General features: G+C 46.4%; 1 protein-coding gene across 1 annotated transcript in view; it reads left to right on the forward strand.

The window, feature by feature from the left end:
• Positions 1 to 22,950, forward strand: part of ATM (ATM serine/threonine kinase) — a 181,343-nt gene that overhangs the window by 104,320 nt on the left and 54,073 nt on the right. The window contains exons 37-44 of the mRNA XM_040426253.1: positions 28 to 205; positions 627 to 714; positions 8,974 to 9,132; positions 9,478 to 9,586; positions 14,179 to 14,267; positions 16,965 to 17,067; positions 21,664 to 21,812; positions 21,908 to 22,012. Coding sequence (XP_040282187.1) covers positions 28 to 205; positions 627 to 714; positions 8,974 to 9,132; positions 9,478 to 9,586; positions 14,179 to 14,267; positions 16,965 to 17,067; positions 21,664 to 21,812; positions 21,908 to 22,012 — 980 coding nt within the window. The remainder of the gene's footprint in view (positions 1 to 27; positions 206 to 626; positions 715 to 8,973; positions 9,133 to 9,477; positions 9,587 to 14,178; positions 14,268 to 16,964; positions 17,068 to 21,663; positions 21,813 to 21,907; positions 22,013 to 22,950) is intronic.

A 22,950-nucleotide genomic window follows, 5' to 3' on the forward strand; every position in this document is an offset into this window, starting at 1 on the left:
CGGAGTGTGTTTCTCTGAACTTTGTAGGTCAAAGCAGACTTCTGTCAGGCTATGCTGCCTTATGTTATACATAACATCCTTCTCTCTGATCCCAATAACACATGGAGGACACTTTTATCAAAGCACATCAAGGGGTTCTTCACATCATGCTGTCGATCTGCACCGACATCCAGCAGATCCGCCACTCCAGCTAGTTCAGACTCAGGTAAAGTCTATGGGAGTCTTTGATGTTTGCTTTTGTGACAGTAACATTGTTTTATACTCTCTCTGAACATGTTGGTCATTGTGTAGATGGGCTGCCCCCAACCTCTTCTTGCTTGCAGATTATACGATAAGCATTATTCAGATGTGATGGTTATAGGGCACTATAGCAAAGCATGGGCCCCAGTTGTCACCAAGCGCTCCATCAAATGTATTGGGCCTTTATTATAGTTCAGTTTTTAGGTTGAACATTTTGTACTGATTCATTTCATAATATATTGTACATTTGTATAAGGAAGCAGTTTTTCAGCCACCACTAGAGGGAGCTCACTGTATACACATTTGAACAGCTAGTATTAAACACAGATTGCAGATTTTACGATAATTAAATAATAAATGAATTAATAATTCCATTTCCAAACCAGAATCAGAAGGGTTTGCCCGTGGAACAGTGAACATTGCTTCCAGAAGAACGATGCTCAGCATTGTGGAGTATTTGAGGAAGAAAAGACGGTAGGAGGATTATTAATTAAACCAGAAAGACACCGCTCCATGTAAAATCTTCAAACTTTATTCAATAATCTTCATAAAAATATGGAAATATGAACAGGTTATTATGACTGCTGAAAATCTTATGCGTTTCAAACCTACATAGTCCTTTTTTAGAGCATCTTAGATATTTATGGCATATCGAGATGTGGGTCTCAACCTCTGGGAACCTGCACCTCTCTCCAGAATGGAGATCCCTGTACCCTCTGGTGAGGTGGCCGCTGGCTTCTGCTTCCACATGGGTGCAGCTCTCTTCATTTGCTTCTGTGGGAGTCACAGAAACAGCTGAGCCCGGGACTACTATGGAAGTGAAAGCAGAGGTGGAACCTACGATTGTCATCTCCAGGATATGTGCACTTACATTTCTTAATCTAGAAACCATAAAGATAATAACCTATTAGGACAAGTTAATGAAATCATAAGGCTGGTGACTAAAGCTTGGTGCTTTTTTACATGGCCCAGAAGGTAAGGACTATTGTCCTTGTATCTACTGCTTGTGATGTGGTTCTGGCCCTAAAGCCAAGTTTCAGTAAGGCCTTTTTCAGACGGCCATAATCTGGGGACATTTTAGGTCCATACTGCAGCTGCAAATCCCAACCCAACCACAGGTGTAGTTTTCAAAACTTAAACATCATAGACACCTATCAGACCTTATGCACACGATCTTATTTTTTTTCCGCATCTGAACCGCGTTTTTTGCAGATTGGATGCGGAGCCATTTATTTCAATGGGGCTGCAAAAAATGCTGTCAGCAGACTATCCGTATGTCCACATGTCTGTCCTGCAAAAAAATAGAACATGTCCTATTCTTGCCTGTTTTGCGGGGAAGAACATACATTTTGACAATGGTCCTGCGAAAGCTGTGGTTGCACACGGCCGGAATCTGTATTTCTCGCCCATATTCATTGAGGGACACAGAGACCGTGGGTATAGCTATGTCCTCTAGGAGGCGTTGACACTAGTAAAAGCTGTTAGCTCCTCCCCTGGCAGCTATACCCCCTCCAGCCTGGAGAGAGAGCTTCAGTTTTTTCTAGTGTCAATAGGAGGCAAGACCTCCCTGCTCTGCAGGGATCTCCTGAAGTTTTTTTTATTTTAGTTTCTTATTTTCCTTCTTTTTCAGGTGGGAAACAGTGGACGCCTCGCCTCCCTGTTCTCCCGGGGGAGCACGCCAGCGTTGGTTCGCCACGCTGCCTCCTCCCCCACAAGAAGACAAGGTGGACCAGGGCAGCCTCACTCCCCTGCATCCCGCCAGCAGAAGGGTCACTCGTCCAAGCTCCTTTTCCAGCGTCCTGCCACTACGGTGCCAGTAGCTGAAGGTATGACCCTGCTGGAGAAGAGGTAGGGTGAAGTTGGTGGCAGGGAAGAGAAGAGAGGTGAGTACACCGGACTAGGTGAGTATGTTAACCCTCCTGGCCCTCCCTCCCTCTTGGTGGCAATAGTCTTCAACAGCACAGGGCTTCAGCGTAGCCCAGCACTGAGGCCATTCCCAGCTCCCCTGAGGCCATTCCCACCCCTGATGTCATTCCCTTCACGGGACAACGGCACATAGGGGGTTAAGACCGGCTTCCGGAGCGCACATGCAGAGAGGGGAGCGCAGGAGGCTCCCGCTCCCCGACAGTAATTCTTCTCCTCCCTGTGGACTGTGAGCCCTACGGAAGGGAGTTAGCCTTCTAGGCCGCACTTGCGGCACCTACCACATTGCCACCCCTTTCGGGAGCCGACGCTGGGCGCGCCGCTTCGGAGGGGGTTAACTGCCATGCGTCTGCCGGCACGACATCGGTGTTCCGGCCGCAATATATTTGCCGGCCCGCACTGGTGTCCGCCCGGTCTAGGCCGCAAACTTCGTCCCCTGGAGGGGTAGGGGGGGTGGCTCTCTGGCGCGAATTCTTCCCGCCCTGCTTCCCCCTCCCCAGGTCCTCAAATGGCTTTAACCCTTTCTGCCCAGCCACCTCTTAGGCCGGCATATCTGGGGATCTACTCCTAGTGCAGGTTTTGTAATGTGGAGAAACTTAACCCCTTCCTGCCTCTGGTGCGCTTGAGGCCGGCATCTTAGTTAAAAAAAAGGAAAGGAAAAGATGTGCGCCATACGGGTCCCCCTCCTCTGCCCTCACTATCGCAGGACCACCCTGTCTGGTGGTATCACGCTGGGCCCGTGTCATATCGGATAAGGAGGACCTCTCATAGTTCCCAATCCGCCATCCGGGGCCGTTTGGTTGATATTTCTCCACCTTCGCAGATCCGTGGAGGACAGCTGAAGTATTCCCAATCCCCCCTCTGGGTCGTTTGGTTGATATTTCCACCAGCGCAATTCAGTGAAGGACCTCCTGAAGGATTCCAATCCGTCCTCTGGGGCCGTTTGATAATTCCCCACCTCCGCAATACAGTGGAGAACCTCTGGGATTCCCAATCCACCCTCCTGGGTCGTTTGGTTGATAATTCTCCACCAGCGCATTCAATAATGGACTCCAGACACTCCCAATCCACCCTCTTGGGTCGTTTGGTTTATAATTCTCCGCCGGCGCAATTCAATTAAGGACCTCTGACATTCCCAATCCACCCTCCCCGGTTGTTTGGTTGATAATTCTCCACCTGTGCAATCCACCCTCCAGAGTCGTTTGAGCACCGCCTGTGCGATTTGGTGGACAGACCTCTAGAATTCCCATTCCACCCCCTGGGTAGGTTGGTTGATAAGTCCCCACTTGCGCAGTCCGCAACTGCCAGGGGCGAGATTCTGAGGGGTGGACCTACGCCTGTGCGAACCACAGCACATTTTTCTCCTCGCAACCCCACCCTTCCTCCCTGGGTCACGCTCAGACACACCCTCCCTCATAGGAGAGGGTCCGTCCGAGGGGGAGGGGGGGAGGGGGGAGAATCACCGATTCAGACCCTGACATAAATCCGAAGCAATCTCCCAAGATTGCGTCTACGGTGGCCAGCAGTACTTGTCGTCCTTCCTACTTCGGGATTGCAGTACTTGTCTTATACATTGCCTCCTGCCAGGTGGACTAAGTATAGTAACACTGGTTTCAGTGCCGGACGGATAATTTCCCCCTTCTGTAGGTGGCGGAATTGCATCTCCACTGGGTTCAGTACCTGCCGTATGCATTAGCCCCTTCCTTAGGTGCCGCGATGACATTATCACTGGCTACAATGTGTGCTGTATGCATATTAACCCCTTACTTAGGTGCATTAATTGCACTCCCACGGGATACAGGACTCGCCACATGCACTAGTTATCGCCGTGGGCGTTAACCCACTTCATAGGTGTAATATTTTCCCTACCACTGGCTTAAGTACTTGCCGTATGCATTCCACCTTCCATAGGTAGGGTAATTGCACCACCATTGGATACAGTCCGACCGTTGCGCTATCCTTCCATAGGCGGAGTGTTGCACATCACCGTGCTTCCTGTTGCATTACTCCCTTCCACAAGTGATCCACTAGCAGGGGAATAACTAAACGTCTTCAGATGCTGCAATTCAACTGCGCCACGGCTCTAGGTGCCTTCGCTTAGTTCATAAGGGGGCGTGGCAACAGTCAGTACCCGCGGGGCCGGTACTCTTTCTCTAGTGGTATATGGGTGCCGCCAGTGGATACGGTGGCTATTTCTCATTTTATCCTTCTTTTCCTTTGGTGCTGGTTTTGGGCAGCGGGTTTCCTAGCATCACTTATGTGTCCTAGAGACCCCTCATCTCCATGGGCCTCCATTGTTACAGTCGGTCATGATATGGTCCGCATCAATACGTAGTGCGTACACCATTGCACATATATGGTGAGTACGTCCCAGCGAGTCGAGTGGTCGCTGCAGTGGGACATCCCCCTAAGGTAGGGGTCCTACCCTGGTGCTAGCTTGGCAGTTGCGCCTTTTCAGCGCCCTTCCAGGTAGAGTTTTTTTAAGATTAGCTCTACTTAACTGGGGCAGTATGGTACGTGGCTTCTAGGGATATTCTCAGGCCTCCCCCTCAGTTTTTGCGCTGACTGGGCAAGAGCTGGCTACTACTGTGGGAGCTGTATTGCGTTTACCACTACATATTTGGGTACTTGGGTTCCTACTGCACAGCTCTTTCGTCAGGCGGTGGACTCTTTTAGCACTGAATTCGGTGGCCTCTGCGGGTGGCCCCTTCCTCTCTGGGGTATGGGGATAGCAATACAGTGTGACTCCCCTTGCCTGGCTTCCTCCACAGGCGGAGTTTTTTTGTACAGCCACTTAATCCTTGGCTACTTCTGTATATCGCCGATCTCAGACGGGGAATGGGCTAAGACCTAGCCTATTCTTCTCCTGTCTTTTCCTCCTCTGGCTCATGGTTCATAGCCACCCCACATGCCTTGGTAGTTCCTACGTTACTACCTTCCCTCATCTGCATTTGCATGGGGTATTCGTTTAGTGGCCTTCCATTCCAGGCACGCTCAGGTCCCGACTGGTGGGCTGTGGCGCCCTTCACATCCCTCCTTCTACGGGACTCTTCCATTGGTCCGGGTGTGCTAACGGTATCTACACGAAAGCTTCCCACCTTTCTCTCCAAAGCCAGAGTTCCGAAAGCATGCGACGTGGACGCCCTGATTTCTCCTTAGTGGGAGTTTTTCCATCCCTACATGTTTCTTCCCCTCCTTCCCAGGGTTCTACGGAAGATCAAGATGGAGGACAGTCCGACAAATCCTGGTCGCTCCGGAATGACCCCGCCGTGCATGGTACGCCGACCTCGTTCTCCTTCTAGGAGACGTCCCTTGATCACTGCCACTCAGAGACTACCTTCTTTCAAGGTCCGGTCTTACATCAACATTTAGATGACGGCATGGCTATTGAAACCGCCATTCTGACGTGGAGAGGGTTTTCGGCGGATGTCATCCGCACTATGATTCAGGCCAGGAAGCCTGCATTGCCCAGGATCTATTATGGGATCTGGAGGTCCTTCCTGGGCTTCTGTGAAAGCTGGGACATCCCCTCACTCCGTTTTTTTTTTTTTCTCTCCCCACGGTCCTATCTGTTCTACAATCAGGGTTGGACCTTGGTTTAGCCCTTAGTTCCTTGATGGGTCAGGTTTTTGGCAGTTCTGTCCTGGGGCAGCTTTCCAGCATCCTCTGGTTCCCCTGGTGCCCATGGAATCCTTCCTTCAGGGAGTGGCACATGCGGTTCCTCCGTACCGTCCTTACCGCCTTGGGATCTGAATATAGTTCCCTCAGTGTTCCAGTCTTCTCCCCTTGAGCCCTTGCGGGAGTTCACACTCCGGCTCCTGTCCTAGAAGGTAGTTTTTCTTGTGGCTATCACACCTATTAGACGGGTGTCTATGTTGGGGGTGCTCTCTTGCAAACTCCCCTTCCGGGTTCTTCACAAGGATAAGGCGGTTCTCCGGCCCATTCCTCCTTCTCCCGACAGTGGTCTCTGACTTCCATATCAATGAAGAAGTTGTCCTTCCTTCACTGTCCCTCTCCTTCACACCCTACGGAAGGTAGTTACACTATTGGACATCGTCAGAGCTCTATCATTATTGGCAGCCTCCAGTCCCTTCGGGCGTACGGAACCCCTTTTTCTCTCCGGAGGGTACTCGCTTGGGATTGGTGGCCTCCAAGGTGGCGATTGCTCGTTGGATTCGGTCTGCAAGTGCTGAAGCATACCGCGCCCACAGCAGGGTTCCGCCCTTAGGTGTCACGGCTCACTCCACCACTGCGGTGGGCGTTTTCTTGGGCTCAGAGGAATCGCGCTTCGGCTGCACAGTTTTGTAAGGTGGCTAATGGTCCTCCTTATACATGTTCGCAAAAAATTACCAGGTGCATACTTATGCATCGGCGGTTGCTGCTTGGGCCGCATGGTCTTGCAGGCGGCAGCTTCTTTGATGCCTGCCGGGACGCTTGCTTCCATGGGTCTGTGGTTTTTTCCCTCCCTGTGTACTGCTTTTGGACGTCCCAGGGTTCCTGTGCCCCCCAATGAATATGGGCGAGAAAAGGAGATTTTTGTATAACTTACTAGTAAAATCTCTTTCTCGCTGTTCATTGGGGGACACAGCACCCACCCAGTATTGTTGTCCGGCCACAGTTGTGGCTGTTGCTGGTTTGAACCCCGTTGGGTCCTTTGACATGGTTGGTGTTCCACGTGTTTTTCTTTGGTTGGCTTGCTTCTCCTACTGCTTGTACACAAACTGAAGCTCTCTCTCCAGGCTGGAGGGGGTATAGCTGCCAGGGGAGGAGCTAACAGCTTTTACTAGTGTCAACGCCTCCTAGAGGACATAGCTATACCCACGGTTCCTGTGTCCCCCAATGAAAAGCGAGAAAGAGATTTTACTGGTAAGTTATACAAAAATCTCATTATTTCGGATCTGTGGCTTGCGGACCTCAAAATACATATGGTCATGTGCATGAGGCCTAAAGCTGTTACTTTGGATCTTTAGATCCGTGGTCAGGCGGGGTTTTGCGGCTATGCTATAGATGATAAAATGTGCCCATGTAAAGGTCTAAATGAGTTTTGACAGTCCTGATATCAATATTTGTAACTACTGAACTCTTGGAATCCACATGTGGGGAGCCGTGGAGCCAGATGTGTCTCTGGAGACTTTTTTGGAAAAACCAACCTCCAGCCATAGTAGGATATGCTGGTTTTTCCTGTGACCACAAGCAGGTTACAATTGACAGGAACCTCAGAACCTAGCCATTTAACCCCATAGATCAGGGGTCAGAAACCTCCGGCACACTAGCTGTTGTGAAACTACAAACCCCAGCATGCTTTATTTGTTTCTATTGGAGTTTCAAGAACAGCCAAAGAAGTGTGCATGCTGGGAGTTGTAGCTTCACCAGAGCTGGAGCACCAGAGGTTGCATCTGAGCAGGTGAATGCCAGGGCTGACAGATTAATCCTGAAACTCAGGATTTAAGTGAGACCCCCCCCCCCCCCCCCCCCAGGGCTGTATCTTAGGTATGCCTTAACTTAGTAATTGTCAAACTGAGAAGACATGTGTGTGGCAGGCGCAGCACTATGAAGTGCCTTCTGCGCTGTGGCATTAGGAGAATTTTAATATCTCTGACTTTTAGTCTAACCAGACTGTCTGTTACTCTGTAATTCCTCTAGCGTCGTTCTATGGAAACAGTAGGTTTAAAGAGCACACCAAATGCTTGAAAATAACTTCTTTATTAACTTCAACTTTTCTTCATATATAACACTGCCGCCTCCGCAGCAGATAGTCCATGTACAAAACATGTGTTGAAAAGATAGCACAAAATGGCGGTATGCATAAGATGGTGGTTCAACTGTTCAATCTTGTCATTCAATATAAAATGGTGGATATATTTCTCTCTTGAGTATCTGTACTCTCACTTTTTAAGTTATTTAAGCACTTTATGATCTCTCTGAGAGGTATATCTGAGGTCTAACTAACTGTTCACTTGCAGTATGCAGTTAGTAGTGACTATTTGCAGATTGGTTGAGTATGATCTGGTATGGTTGTATGCAATTTGGATTGCAATATGGAATCTGAATGCTTGCAATGGTATGTTTACAATTGTAGCTTGCAATTTGAAGCTTGCAATTGTATGGCTCAGTATGCTTGCAATTTGGTGGAACTGTAAGTAAACACATACTGTATGTAACAGGTTCAGTATACAGTTCTAATCACAATGCTAACAACATGAACATTATATAACTGTTTTAAATACCTATATTGGCCTCTTGTTCTGATAAAACTCAGCTCTCAGTGGAGTGAATGTTTCTTCAGCTCCTGTCTCTGGTGAATAATGATTCTAGCAGCAGGAGCTGGGGGAATTCCCAGACAGGCTGGCTGTGATTGGTGAAAACTCTTGCTGTGTGAGAAGCTGGCTGTGATTGGTCTAGACTTCTGCCCAGCAACAACAGATTAACACTATGCTTTCTGTTGTTTCTGCTGTGTCACTGAGTCCACCTTACACTACAAAATGAATCTTAAAGGCATATTATCTTTTTCTGCTTCTGTGAACAGAAAATATATAACAGTTATATATGACATCCAAAACATGATGTCACAGTGAATAACTCTGCTTTTGTCTTTAACACATAAACATAGGAACTGTATTAAGGCTATTGGCAGGTTTAGCTGTATACACATATGGGCTATACTAGCAACCTAGGACAGGTCTTAGCTGGCCAGCTACAATGTGCCATATTGTTTTGATGTATGTATCTAACGCACCACTCATGTCGATATTGGATTCACTGTCCTCTTATGGTGATGTCTCTGAATAGATTGCTTGCTTCTTGTTTTAGACCGGGACAAGGAACAGCCTTTGATGATAATTTCTGGCTTGATCTGAATTACCTTGAGGTTGCCATGGCGGTGCAGTCCTGTGCAGCTCACTTTACTGCTCTGCTGTACACTGAAATTTTCACCGACAAAGTCAAGCTAGATGGAGAACAAAAGGCAAAGTAAGTGCCCCCTGGTCTGATTAATGACGCCTGTACCTACAATTTCCAATCTGTCAAGGACATCATTAAATGTGGTGACTCTTTTGTTGTATGCTGTGTGGACTGCTTACTGTTAGGCCTTGTTCACACGTCAGTTATTTCCTTCAGTTATTGTGAGCCAAAACCAGGTGCGGGTCAAAAACACAGAACAGTTGCAAATCATTTAATTATACCTGATCTCTGTTTAGCCTCCAGTCCTGGTTTTGGCTCACAAAAACTGATGGAAACAACTGATCAAACAACGGACGAGTGAACAAGGCCTTAGCCTAAATCTTCCTGCGTTATCCAATCTCCCTGCTGTTTTAGGAGCAAATCCACTGCCCACAAGTCTCTCAAGTTTGAAGAGGAGAGTCAGACCATGACCATCGTCAGTATGAGTGAGAGAAGCAAAGAGGAAACCGGGATAAGTTTGCAGGTATTTCTAGATGTGATACATAGATTGTATCTATACAGACCATTTGTATCTGCAGCCAGTGCAGCTTCTATGGGTCCCAGAATCTGAGAGGACTTATTCAGGTGCAGAAATTGTGCTGTACAGCTTCAGAGTTAAAGGGGTTTTTCAAGTGTTTTTTTTACTGATGACCTATCCTATGGATAGGTCATCAGTATCTGATCAGTGGGGGTCTGACACCCAGGACCCCCACCGTTCAGCTATTTGAGAAGGCACCAGTGCTCCTGTGAGCGCGGTGGCCTTCTCGCAGGTCACCAAGCACAGCGCCGTACATTGTATAGCGGCTGTGCTTAGTATCACTCACAGCCCCATTCACTTCAATGGGGCTGAGCTGCGCCGAGGCCTAGGAAATGCTGAGAGAAGGCTGGGGCACTACTGCAAGCTCCACTGCTTTCTCAAACAGCTGATCTGACCCCCACTGATCAGATACTGATGACCTATCCAGAGCATAGGTCATCAGTAAAAAAAAACCTGGAAAATCCCTTTGAATGGGTTTTGTGGGATTTTAGGCTACTGTAGTTTATGCTGTTTTAAAATTTGTAATGTTGTATACGTAAAAAGTCAGCAATATTAGTATAATGGATGTATTTTCCTTGTGAACACCATTGAATCTGGGAAAACATGATGATTATAGTTTTTTCTTTTCAAGCAGTGCTTTGGCGGTTCTCTTTTGTGCAGAATCATAGATGTGTAACACACACTCATTTGGTTGCTGCTCAAGTAAAAGTACTTACGCTGCTGTTTGTTACTACGGTTCAGTCTACTGTCAGGATGGTGGGGCCGCTGCTTCCACCTCACTCAGGGAAAGTCAGACTCCCTGAACTTTCCCTTTAATGACCGGGTAGAGCGCTGCTGCACTGCCCTATCGCTGGAAGAACTATACCACTCTGCAGTTACAACTTCACTCGTCTCTACGATCGGTGCAGAGAGGAAACATGGAGCAGAATTATCAGTGTTCAGCCTCCTGTTGCAGCCAGGACACAATTGGAGCCTTGAAGGTGAACAAGCACTGTGGGTTGTGTGCAGTATTCACCTTTCCATTGCCCTACACCAAGGATCTTAAAATTAACCAGTAGGTTGCCCTAGACCACCAGGGATCATTACATTAACCCTGTCATGGCCCTAGACCATCAGGGGTACCAGAATTACCCCATCACTGACCTAGACCACCAGGTATACGTACATTGTTCCCTTCACTGTACTAGACGACATTAACCCTTTTTGCATTTTTTTGTGTTTTTCCTCATTTTTTACTCCCAGCCCTCCCAAAGCCATAACTTTTTTTTTTTTTTTTCCATTCACATAGCTGTATGAGGGCTTGTTTTTTGCGGGACAAGATGTACTTTCTAATGGCATCAGTTACGGCTGCATACCATGTGGTGGGAAGCGGGAAAAATAATTCCAAATGGGATGGAATTATAAAAAAAACACCATTCCGCCACAGTTTTATGGGGTTTTTTTTTTACACCAAAAACTGACCTTTTGATTTTATTCTATACAACTATACCCGACCTGTATAATTTTTCTTGCATTTTAATACTGGAAAAAAATTAAAAACTTTGGAAAAAAAGAATTTTTCCTTTGCATTGCCATATTCTGACCCCCATAACTTTTTTTATTTTTATGTTTAGGGAGCTGTGTGAGGGCTGAGCTATACTTTTCATTGATTCCATTCTGGGGTGTGTATGAGTTTTTGATCACTTTTTGTTAATTTTTTTGTGAAAGGAGAAGCGACCCAAAAACAGTGAATAGGCCATTTAGACTTTTTTTTTTCCTGTTTTTCCATTTGCTGTGTGGGATAAATATTTTTATATTTATATATTTTTATATATTTTAAATAAGATAAATTTGAACAAGGCTCTGGGTCCAGATGGATTACACCCAAGAGTGCTTAAACAGCTCAGTTCAGTCATTGCTGTGCCCCTGTTTATAATTTTTAAAGGTTCTCTAGGTACTGGTACAGTGCCAAGTGATTGGCGCAAGGCAAATGTGGTGCTCATACTCAAAAAAGGATCTAGGTCCTCCCGAGGTGATCATTAGAGATGAGCGAATTTCCGTTTTTGAAATTCGTTCACACTTTGTTTGGTGGTAAAAGGTGAATTGCGTTATGGAATCTGTTACCACGGACCATAACGCAATTCTATGACGGAATGCATAACGTAATGCCTTTTAGAGGCATTCCGTTATTTATTCCATCATAATGGAAGTCTATGGGCTGCAAAACGGATCCGACCCGTTTCTGTTATGCTGACTTAAACACTTTGAGTAATTGAGCATCAACTTGGCAAATGAGGTTCAATGTGGATAAATGTAAAGTTCTGCATCTTGGTAGTAATAATCTCTGTGCTTCATATGTCCTAGGGGATGTAACACTGGGAGGGTCACTTGTAGAGAAGGATTTGGGTGTTGATGGTAGATTAAATTACAGCATACAATGTCAATCAGCTTCTTCTAAGGTCACCAGGATATTGTCATGCATTAAACGAGGCATGGACTCGTGGGGCAGGGATGTGATATCACCACTGTACAAAGCGTTGGTGCGGCCTCATCTGGAATATGCAGTTCAGTTCTGGGCACCAGTCCATAGAAAGGACACTCTGCAGCTGGAAAAAGTACAGAGGGGAGCGACTAAACTGATAAGGGGCCTGGAGGGTCTTAGTTATGAAGAAAGATTAAAAGAATAAAATGTATTTAGTCTTGAGAAGAGGCGTCTAAGGGGGGACATGATTAACCTGTACAAATATATAAATGGGCCATACAAAAAATACGGTGAAAAACTGTTATATGTAAAATGCCCTCAAAAGACAAGGGGGCGCTGCCTCCGACTGGAGAGGAAAAAGTTCAGTCTCTGGAAGTGTCAAAGCTTCTTTACTGTAAGAACGGTGTATCTGTGGAATAGACTTCCCCAGGATGTGGTCACAGCAGCAGTGATGGCCAGTTCGCATTGTTCGCCCGCAAACCCATGCGGGCTGCCATCTTTTCTCACAAGTCCGGCGAGGCACAGGTAAGCTCTTACCTGTGCCTGTGCCGCGAGCCGGTCTGAAACAAATGCGGTCACCGGGAGCAGGCAGTTCCGAAAACAGCCCGATGAAGGTCCCCGGCGGCTATTCTCGGAACTGCCTGCTCCCGGTGACCGCATTTGTTTCAGACCGGCTCGCGGCACAGGTAAGGGTTTACCTGTGCCTCGCCGGACTTGTGAGAAAAGATGGCAGCCCACATGTGTTCGCGGGCGAACAATGTGAACTGGCCATCACTGCACAGCAGGAACAGTGGACAGATTTAAAAAGGGTTTAGATGAATTCTTGAAAGCAAATGACATTAAAGGGGTTTTCCCATCTCAGACAATGGGGGCATATCGCTAGGATATGCCCCCATTGTCTGATAGGTGCGGGTCCAAGCGGAACCCCCATTGGAGCCCCGAAAGTGAAGGAGGGCGCACTGCACATGCCCATTTCTAAGGGGCTGCTGAAAATAGCCGAGCCTATTTCCGTCTGCCGCATAGAAATAAATGGGAGCATGGGCTGCGCATGCGCGGTATGCTCCCATTCACTTCTATGTTGGAGGCGGGGATTAGCGCTCCCGGTCTTTAACTTCTCAGATACCATGGTCACATTTGACCATGGCATCTGAGAGGTTAAATGTATGCCCGTCAATCGCAAACATTAGTCCCGGGTGCCTGCTGTTTAAAACAGCAGGCACCCGGCGGCTATTGCGCCTGCTCTGCTCGCCATTTTTAATCGCCCGACCGCCGATGTAAGTTTACGCTGTGCAGTCGTTAAGGTGTTAAAGGGGTTATCTAGGAATTGATAATGATGACCTACCCTCCTGATAGGTCATCATTATCACATTGGCAGGGCCCCCCTTCCCCCCATCTCCTGGCAGCTTTCAAAGCATAGCATTAAAATCCCTGCCCTACACTCCCAGGAATAGACATTACCCCTTCACTATCTTAGACCCCCAGGGATGCAGACCATAACCTTCACTGGATGTTTTGCTCTGTGTGTCTGGCTGCATTACAGCTTATTAGTGGTGCTCTGTGTTATTCTTTGTTTGATATGGTTGTATATTTCCTGGCTTAGAGGTAACAGGGCCCGGCCCCTAACTGCCTCACTTACTAGCTTCCATGCCTTCAAGGGAACGTTATTGGGGGCCTGTTCTTGATTTTGCTATGGAACCGTAAAATAAATAAATTAATAAAAAATTATGAATTTTAATTATAGCCATAATTAAAGCTGGGAAGATTTGCCTCTGACCTATGTTTCTCTGTTCTGATTCGCAGACTAGACAGTTGTGGAAATTATTTCCACTTTTCCAAATAGAGAGTACATTTTTCTAGTAACAAAGTCATAAACAGTATTGTTACTTATCATCGTTTATGGTCTGGTCGTTAAGAATTGTTGTCTCTGACCACTCTCATTGAAGATTCTAACTTATTTTCAACTAAAATCTATATAAACCCTGTAAAAAGTGAAAAAAGTTTTATTTAGAAGAATAAATTACTTAGATGATCTAGTAACCAACTGCTTTGTGAACCATTCTTCTTTGCTGTATATTAGGATCTCATGATGGACATTTACAGGAGTATTGGAGAACCTGACAGCTTGTATGGATGTGGCGGGGGAAAAATGCTTCATCCACTGGCTAGGTGAGATATGGTAAAGTTATGACTTTAAAGGGTGGTCCACAAACAATATCCATATCCACAGCATAAGGGGATAATGTATGATTGCCGGGGTTCTGGGGATGCCTCCAATGTCTGATAGGAGCATATCCCACCTCTGGGACCCACACCATTCTCTAAAACAGAGCCTCCAAAGAGAAGAAGGATATTTCTATTGGACTGATGAAAATAGCCGAACGCTGACTTGAGAGCGCTGGCTCGGCTATTTCCATCAGCCCCATAGAAGTGAATGGAGCGGTGGTCGCACTTGCGCGCTGCGCTTCCCATTAGTTTCTGTGGTACTTCAGAAAATAGCCGAGCGCGTTGCTTGGCTATTTTTGACACGCCTATAGAAGTGAATGGAGGGCAGCCACGCATGTGCGGTCCGCTCTTCTTCTCTTTGCAGGCTCCGTGTTAGAGATTGGTGTGGGACATGCTCCTATCCTAGTGATATGCTCCCAATGTACTGTATGAGATGGGCCAACCCCTTTAACAGGATGTGTAGCATGGAAATGCTAGCTGTTGGCAAATGTTTTTCTTTTATATAAGAATAGAACTTCATAAGCGGAGGGCTGCACAGCACTTTACTATCTCCGGCAGTCCCCCAGAGGTGAGTGGAGCAGTAGTCATGCTTGCACACCACCTCTCCATTCAATCAGAGAATTGTTCTAGTGAACTGTGTGGGTCCCAGTGGTCAGACCAGCAGCGATCATATAGTTATCACTTATTCTGTGTATTTGTCCTCGAATACTAAGGTTATTTTATATTTTAAGTGTACCTCCAGATATGTTTTTTTTATAATAGGAGATGCTTTGAAAACATGGGACACATGTAGCAGACATTCTGTGCAAATTCTGCATTGAAATTATAAACCAAAAAAGTATGAAAAAGTAGCATAAAATACAACTCTAACTTCCATGTATCGGGAACTCCCTTAAATGGGTTTTCCGGGAATTAAGAAAATGAAAATACTTAAATATTACTTTATTATAAATATATTCTCAAATACCTTTAATTATTTATAATGGCTCGTTTTGTCTGGGGAGCAATCATCAGGAGAAACAAAATGGCCGCTGTCCCATTAGTTAACACAAAACCTGTCCTGATCACACATGAGGACAAGTTTCTTTACAGCACTGAGGTAAAGAGCTGCCTCATCCTCCTCTCTGCTCTACTTGTCAGGGATTATGATCCTGAATACAGATGATAAGAACTTTAGCTGAATCTCTGGGGAATTTAGTTCATGAGGAGACATGAAGTACAGAGAGGACGGACAGGACAAGACTGGTAATGGAGGCTGTATACAAGTGCTGCTGCTCATTAGCCACACCTCTCCTTCCTCTCATGTCTCATCATCATCTCCATTCCCACAGACATTCTCATGATTCCTGACAAGCAGAGCAGAGAGGAGGATAAGGCAGCACTATGGATCATTGTGGTGTAGTAACTTCTCGTCCTGTGTGATTAGGACAGGTTTTGTGTGTACTGATAGGACGGCAGCCATTTTATTTCTCCTGATGATTGCTCTCTAGACAAAACGAGCCATTCTAAGTAATGAAAGGTATTTGTGAATATATTTATTATAAAATAATATTTAAAGAGGAAAAAACCTCCCAGGCTGTGAGCTGTGTGCTGCGATTGGCCAGCGCTACAGCCTAGGAGAAGGAGACGCCCACAGGACAAGGGCAGACACCGCCTACTATAACTTAGTGAGAGAACATACTGGAGCCTATAACGGGAGAACGGAGCGGCGCCCAGGGGTAATAGTAAGTGCAGTGAGATCCCTGGGCACCGCTCTCCATGGCAGCATACTTAGTTCACAATATTTTCAAGGTGAAAGGTCCTCTTTAAGTATTTTAAAAAATTTTAATTCTTGGAGAACTCCTTTAAAAAAATAAAATAAATGTGGACTCTGCACCCTGCCCCCAAACAACCCTGAGCACATGAAGTCCTATTTTAGGTATTCCCATATGAAAGATAAGCCATTTACCAGCTAGCTTTTTGATACTACATATCTTGTGAAGTTCTGCTCCTGCAGGTGTGCTCAGGGTTGGACTGGCCTTGCTGAGTACCAGAGTATCCTCCAGTGGGCCAAAGCTCTGACACAGTAAAGGACCCCTAATAGAACACGGCTCCTAAGGTCAGGCAGAGACCATTGTATTTAGAACTGACTTTGGAATAAGATCAGGGGTGGACATACATATATACATATATATATAAGCTGCCTGTACAGGGGCCCAGTAGGAAAAGGGGCCGACCATCATCTTGTCAAGAAAACCTCAATGCATCCTAAAGTCTACTCCATGTTATGTAAAGGATTGTTAACAAGTGCCATAGCTGTTATTTGATGGATTACAGTCCGCTACAGAAGTAGGTAGACTATTAAACAATTTGGTTGAAAAGAGTCCAAAGATGAGCATCTCACTCTCAACAAACTAACATAAAAGGCATTCGTATACTTTTCTTACACGGGGCTCTTTGCATTTTATGAGTTTGGGCCCTCAGGATTATTTTTCCTGGTGGGCCCAGGGATGTCAGTCCGACGATTGGTTATGTTTCTGCTTCTTGGGTGGGCGGCAATAGCCTGACTGAGGGACCCTGTGCCTGTCTGTTACATGTTTAAAGTGTTCCATATACGAGTACTTTTTTTAAAACTTTTTTATTTTATTTATTTTGCATCAGAATCCGAACATATGAACATGAAGCGAAATGGGGTAAAGCTTTGGTTACCTATGACCTGGAAACCAACCTGACTCCGGCTACTCGCCAGGCTGGCATCATGCAGGTATTTGTTGTCTGTGCTCAATCATTTTTTTATAGAGTAATTCTACACCAACTGTATATTGTTAAAGTGGTTGTATGATCTCAGACAGGTGTGGTTCCCACCTCTGGGACCTGCCCCTATCTTTAGAACAGAGCCCCCAGAGTGAAGGAGGGTGTACTGCGCATTCATTAGGATGGGAGCACTGAAAATAGCTGAGCAGCACGCTCGGTTATTTTTTGGAAGTCTCATTGAAATGAATGGAGAGCACCCCACACAAGCGCGATCACTGCTCCATTCACTTCTATGGGGCTGACGGAAATAAAACCAGCGTTCAGATATTTTCGGCAGTCCCATGGAAGTGAATGGTGGGCGGCAATGTATGCGCTGTGCGCCCTCCTTCACTTTGTGGGCTCCTTCACCTATTAGACATTGGGGGCATATCCTAGCGACATTCCCCCAGTGTCTGAGATGATATAACTCCTTTAAGGTTTCACCTTTTATTTTATTTTATTTGATTTGATTCAACTTTATTGTCATTACACATGTATAATACAGGGTAACGAAATACAGTTTGTGCAAAGAGCAGCAAGTGCAATAAAAACAAGTTATATACAGATAAGGATAGTGTAGAAAGTAGGAATAGTTATGTACAGATTATGTACAGATAAATGAAGTATACAGGTGTTTATATTGCTATATAGAGAGCAAATATACAGATGTACTATGGACAAATATACAGATGTACTATGGACAAATATACAGATGTACTGATGTATACATATATACAGATGTACTGATGTATACATATATACAGATATGCTAATGTATACGTATATAGCAGAGACTTATGCTATGACAGTCTCCCAAACTATAGCAGTAACCAATGTGAACATACAGTGAATATTGAGAATGAATGATCATTGTCAAATTAGTGTGGATGGAAAGGTTCAGCGGGGGACTGAGTTCAGTAGGGTAACAGCTGTGGGAAAGAAGCTGTTTGTAAACCTGCTGGTTTTAGTCTGAAGGGTCCTGTAGCGCCTTTTAGAGGGAAGGAGCTGAAAGAGTTTATTGGCAGGATGAGAGGAGTCCCTAAGAATGATGCGTGCCCGGCGTAGACATCTCTTCTTGTGAACATCCTCAATGGCAGGAAGTGGAGTCCCTGTGATCCGTTGGGCGGTTTTCACCACCCGCTGCAGTGCCTTACGGTCAGCCACAGAGCAATTCCCATACCAGACTGTAACACAGTTGGTCAGGATGCTCTATCGCACAGCGGTAGAAGTTACCCAGTATGTCAGTAAACAGGTGGGTTTTCTTCAGTGTCCTCAAGAAAGAGAGACGCTGATGTGCCTTCTTCACCAGGCTGGAGATGTTGGTTGACCAGGACAGACTCTCAGAGGTACCGCACCTGAGGGGTTAACTGCAGCGGATCGCAGCTCCCTGTCATAGAGGTCGGGTGCCGGCTATTTGATTCCGGCACCCGCCTCCTGTATTTGTAATAACAGGTCAGTTATCTTCATTGGCGGTGCAGTGGCCACAGCCCCTCCCCTCCTCCTCCCGTCTCTCTTCTTATTGGTGGCGGCGGCGGCGGCAGCACAGGGGGGAGGGAGAGACTCCTTCTCCACTGCGCTGCTAAGAAGAACATCGGCGGCGGGGCAGAGAACTATTATCTCCTGTGCCCCGCCGCTGTATTCAACTGCAGAGCTGCGGTGGCGGGTCTAGTCGCAAATGGCGACAAGATTTTTTGTAAATTCTAAGTCGCATTGGCGACCATTTTGGTCACCATCTGGAGCCCTGCACATGCGTCGTGGGTCAGAGTTGACAAAGTGTTCCTCCACCGTCAGGTTGTAGCTGTGCTTGGCCTTCTTGATGCCCCTCTTCTGGTCTGCCCTGGACGTACTATTAGGCCTGAGCGTCACCAGATCTAAAGGCAATGTTACGTGCCTTTAGTAGAAGCCGCACTTCCTTGTTCATCCATGGTTTCTGATTTGGGTACATTGTGATCTGCTTTTCTGTGGTAACATTGTCAATTGTGGTGTTGATGTACTCCAGTACTGACTACGTGTAAGTGTCGATGTTAGTGTGAGAACCACAGGTGGCCTGAGAGGCAAACGTGGTACAGAATCTACCCCCGCTGGCCACACCTTGATTGTCTTCACAGATGGTTTCACACGGTTGATAAGAGTTGAATACTTGGGGGTGAGAAACAAAGAAAAGTGATCAGACTGTCCCAGGTGGGGGAGGGACGTTGCCTTGTAGGCTCCAACAATGTTTGTATAGACCTGTTCCAAGGTTGGATCCCCTCTAGTATGGCAGGAGACATGTTGATGAAACTTAGGTAGCACTGACTTTAGATTAGAGTGGTTTCAGTCACCCTCTACAATAAATGCAGCCTCAGGGTGTGCAGATTGTTGTTTGCTAATGACCGCATGAAGTTTATTTATAGAAAGCTTGGGATTAGCATCCGGTGGTATATATGCAGCCGTTATTATAGTGGAGGTGAACTCCCTCGGCAGATAGAACGTTCTGCACTTAAAGGGGTTGTCTGGGTTCAAAGCTGAACCTGGACATACCCATAATTTCTCCCCGGCAGCCCCCATGACTTGAGCATCAGAGCAGTACATGCTCCGATGCTCTCCTATGCCCTGCGCTAGATCGCGCAGGGCATGGGCTCTTTTGTTTACGATCACACACTGCCGGGCAGAGGCTTCCGCCCGGCAGTGTGTTCGGTGGCGTCACCGGCTGTGATGGGTGTGCGTTAGCGCTGCCCTAGCCGTTTTACTGGCTAGGGCAGCGCTAAAGCCCGCCCATCAGTGCCAGTGACGTCACTGGGCTTCCTGGCAGCCCCATGGAGATCCCGGTACGTCACTACGGATCTCCAAAAAATGCCTTTGCCCTGCGCGATTTAGCGCAGGGCAAAGGAGAGCATCAGAGCATGAACTGCTCGAAAGCTCAAGTCAGGGGGGCTGCCGGGGTGAAAATGGAGGTATGTCCGGACTCTGAACCCGGACAACCCCTTTAACCATGAGATACTGTAGGTCAGCTGAGCGATGTTTCCCAACAATGACAGAGTTCTACACCAAGCCTTGTTAACTTAAATGCACAGTCCTCCTATTTCATCTGAACAGAATTGATCTGGATACATTTTAACAACACATCTAGCAGCTACAAAGCAATTTTGGATTAGTACAAATCCCAGTGAACTCAGTGAGAGCTGGATCAATCTGCATCCAGTGTCCTTACCCTGGCGGCCGACTGCAGGCGGTCAACCTTTCATCTGTGATTTCTGTGGGCACTTAAAGGAAAGCAGAGAACAGAAGTTTAAGCGTTATATACATATAGTGCAAATGCATTCTGTAGAGGATTTTAGACTTGGAAACAAAATGTTTTTAAGGTATAATGGGGCATTGGGCATTCGTTCCAACCCCTCCTAGCACCTGATGTCCTATCTTCTTAAAGGGCCGGTGCACGCCAGATTCTAATCATATGCAGCCTTTGGCTTTCTGGGACTTTATGCCTAAACAAGAGGTCCATTTGTCTCCAGTAAATTGCCAGTTAAGAGTGTTTCCTTGATATATTCCTCACTTTGCTGCTGTGAGATAAGTATTCTTCACAGACATTGGAAGGGTTTTTTCACTATACGAATGGTTAAATAGTTGAATGCCCCTCAAATACAGTACCCCTCTGCCATCTATGAAGACACCAGTATTATAACTGGCACATGGTAGTTTGGGGGGGCCTTGTCACTGAATGCTTTGGGGCCCAGGTGCTTCAAGTTATGCCTGTCTAGACCAAAGAGCTTGGTCTGTGTCTAGGCTAAACTTGTGGCTGCCATTAAAGGGGTTATCCAGCCCCTAAAATGCCTCTCCATGCGCTCGGGCCCCTCACACAGAGCGTATAGGGAGATATTTTAGCAGTTGGATAACCCCTTTAAAGGGGTTGCCCAAGTAAATGGCCTTAAATAGTAAAAGGAGCAATACTTACCCCTTTACCCCTCAGCTGTTTGTTTTCCTGGCTGCAGCAGTGATGTTCCGTGCACACAACACATCACCACTGCAGCCCTTCACTGGCCTTAGCAGTGACATCCCATATACTGCTGAGGTCAGTGATTGTCTGCACAGTGACCTGTGTGCACAGGACGTGACCACTGCAGCCAGGAAGAAAAGACATCAGCGGTGCAGGATCGGAGCACAGCTCTGGAAGTCGCAGGAGGGAAAAGGGGTAAGTATCACTTCTGTTATTTTAGACAATTTACAGCCGGGGTGCACAACCTTTTCTGGTTGAGGGCCACATTGTCAGACTGAAGGAATCCCAAGAGCCGAAAATAAAAGTTAAAGGGGTATTACCAACTGATATACTGTATTTATTGCATATTGTACATACAGTGTAAACCATAAATGTCTGGATACACCTCCAGGACTCTCATCTAATGGGAGAATACATGAAAAATGCATGTGAGCAGCCACAAGAAATAGACATACATGTCTGTCACCAGATGGTTGAGGGCCGCACAGAATGATATCGAGGGCCGCATGTGGCCCCCGGGCCACAGGTTGTGCACCCCTGATTTACAGCTTACAGAGTTAAAAAAAAATTCTTGTTCATGACATTTTCTTTCAGGCCTTACAGAACTTTGGCTTGTGTCACATGCTGTCCACCTACCTGCGAGGCCTTGAGCATGAGAATCCAGAGTGGTCTTCAGAGCTGCAGGAGATCCACTTTCAGGCAGCATGGAGGAACATGCAGTGGGATCAGAGCCCGTCCTATAAGTAATGCTTGACCTTCTTGAATTGTGTTACTTTATTATACTGCATTTCTCTAGTTGTCCAGTGTATAATCTTATACTCCTTTTTTTTTGTTTTAGAAATGATGCTGCCGGTCCTGGCTACCATCAGTCTCTGTACTGTGCTATACAGTCCCTCAGAGACAAAGAATTCCCATCTTTTCATGACCACATTAAATTTGCTAGGTATTTTTATGCTCATTGTCTATATGTACTTTGTATACAATTTGCTGCTTTGCTAAATTTCAGTTAATTATTCTAACAGTCCCGGTTGCTGTATTACACAGCCCAAGGTGGCAAACGATTGTCGGGATTGCCTGCTAGCTATTAGAGGAGACCTCTGCTATAACACGCAGCGATCTGCTGCGCAGCATGGGGAGGAGCGATCACTATGCCATTGCTCGTCCCCATGTTGCATAAGGGTTTGTTAGCAGCAGATCATTATTAGACACCACGATCTTCCGCCTGAAAATGATCATTTTTTTTAACATGTCAAAAGATTTGGATTGTCCGATGATTGAATGTTTGCTCATTCTTTGGGTAATTGGCGGCCGTATTATACTAACGAGCGTTTATATTATCTGCAGAAAAATCGGGCAGTGTAATACAGGCTTTAGGCAGCTGTAGATGAATATTAGATGTAGCGAAACCAGTATTAGGTCTGCCCTCTAGCCAGTCACTGGCTGAGTGGACAGTACAAGCGGTTTTTGGTGAGTCTGAACAGCAGCGGCGGGGAATCGGTGAATACTCACTGTTTGTTATTTTTGCCCTCTCTGACCCCATTTTTATTAAAAATTATTGCATTGGAATACCCCTTTATGGTACTCATACATGTTAGTGATTTATAAAAAATAAAAAAAATGGGGGCACATTTATTAAGACTGGAGTTTTAGCCGCCGGTCTAAATAAAGCCCCATCGCTGGCGTTGGAGCGCCAAAGTTATGAAGAGGCGCAGACCTCTTCATAACTTCGGCATATCCAGCGCCGCTTCTAATTGTAAGACAGCTTAGCTGTCCTATGGTAAATGAGACGGGCCTGCCGGCCCCTCCCCTTCCCTGCCCACAGCACGCCCACTTTTTTAGACCTGGCATAAGCGGGGAGAAGTCGCAGATTTAGGCGTATTT

The sequence above is a fragment of the Bufo bufo genome, chromosome 3 (genome assembly GCF_905171765.1).
Source record: "Bufo bufo chromosome 3, aBufBuf1.1, whole genome shotgun sequence".
NCBI classification, from domain to species: Eukaryota; Metazoa; Chordata; class Amphibia; order Anura; family Bufonidae; genus Bufo; species Bufo bufo.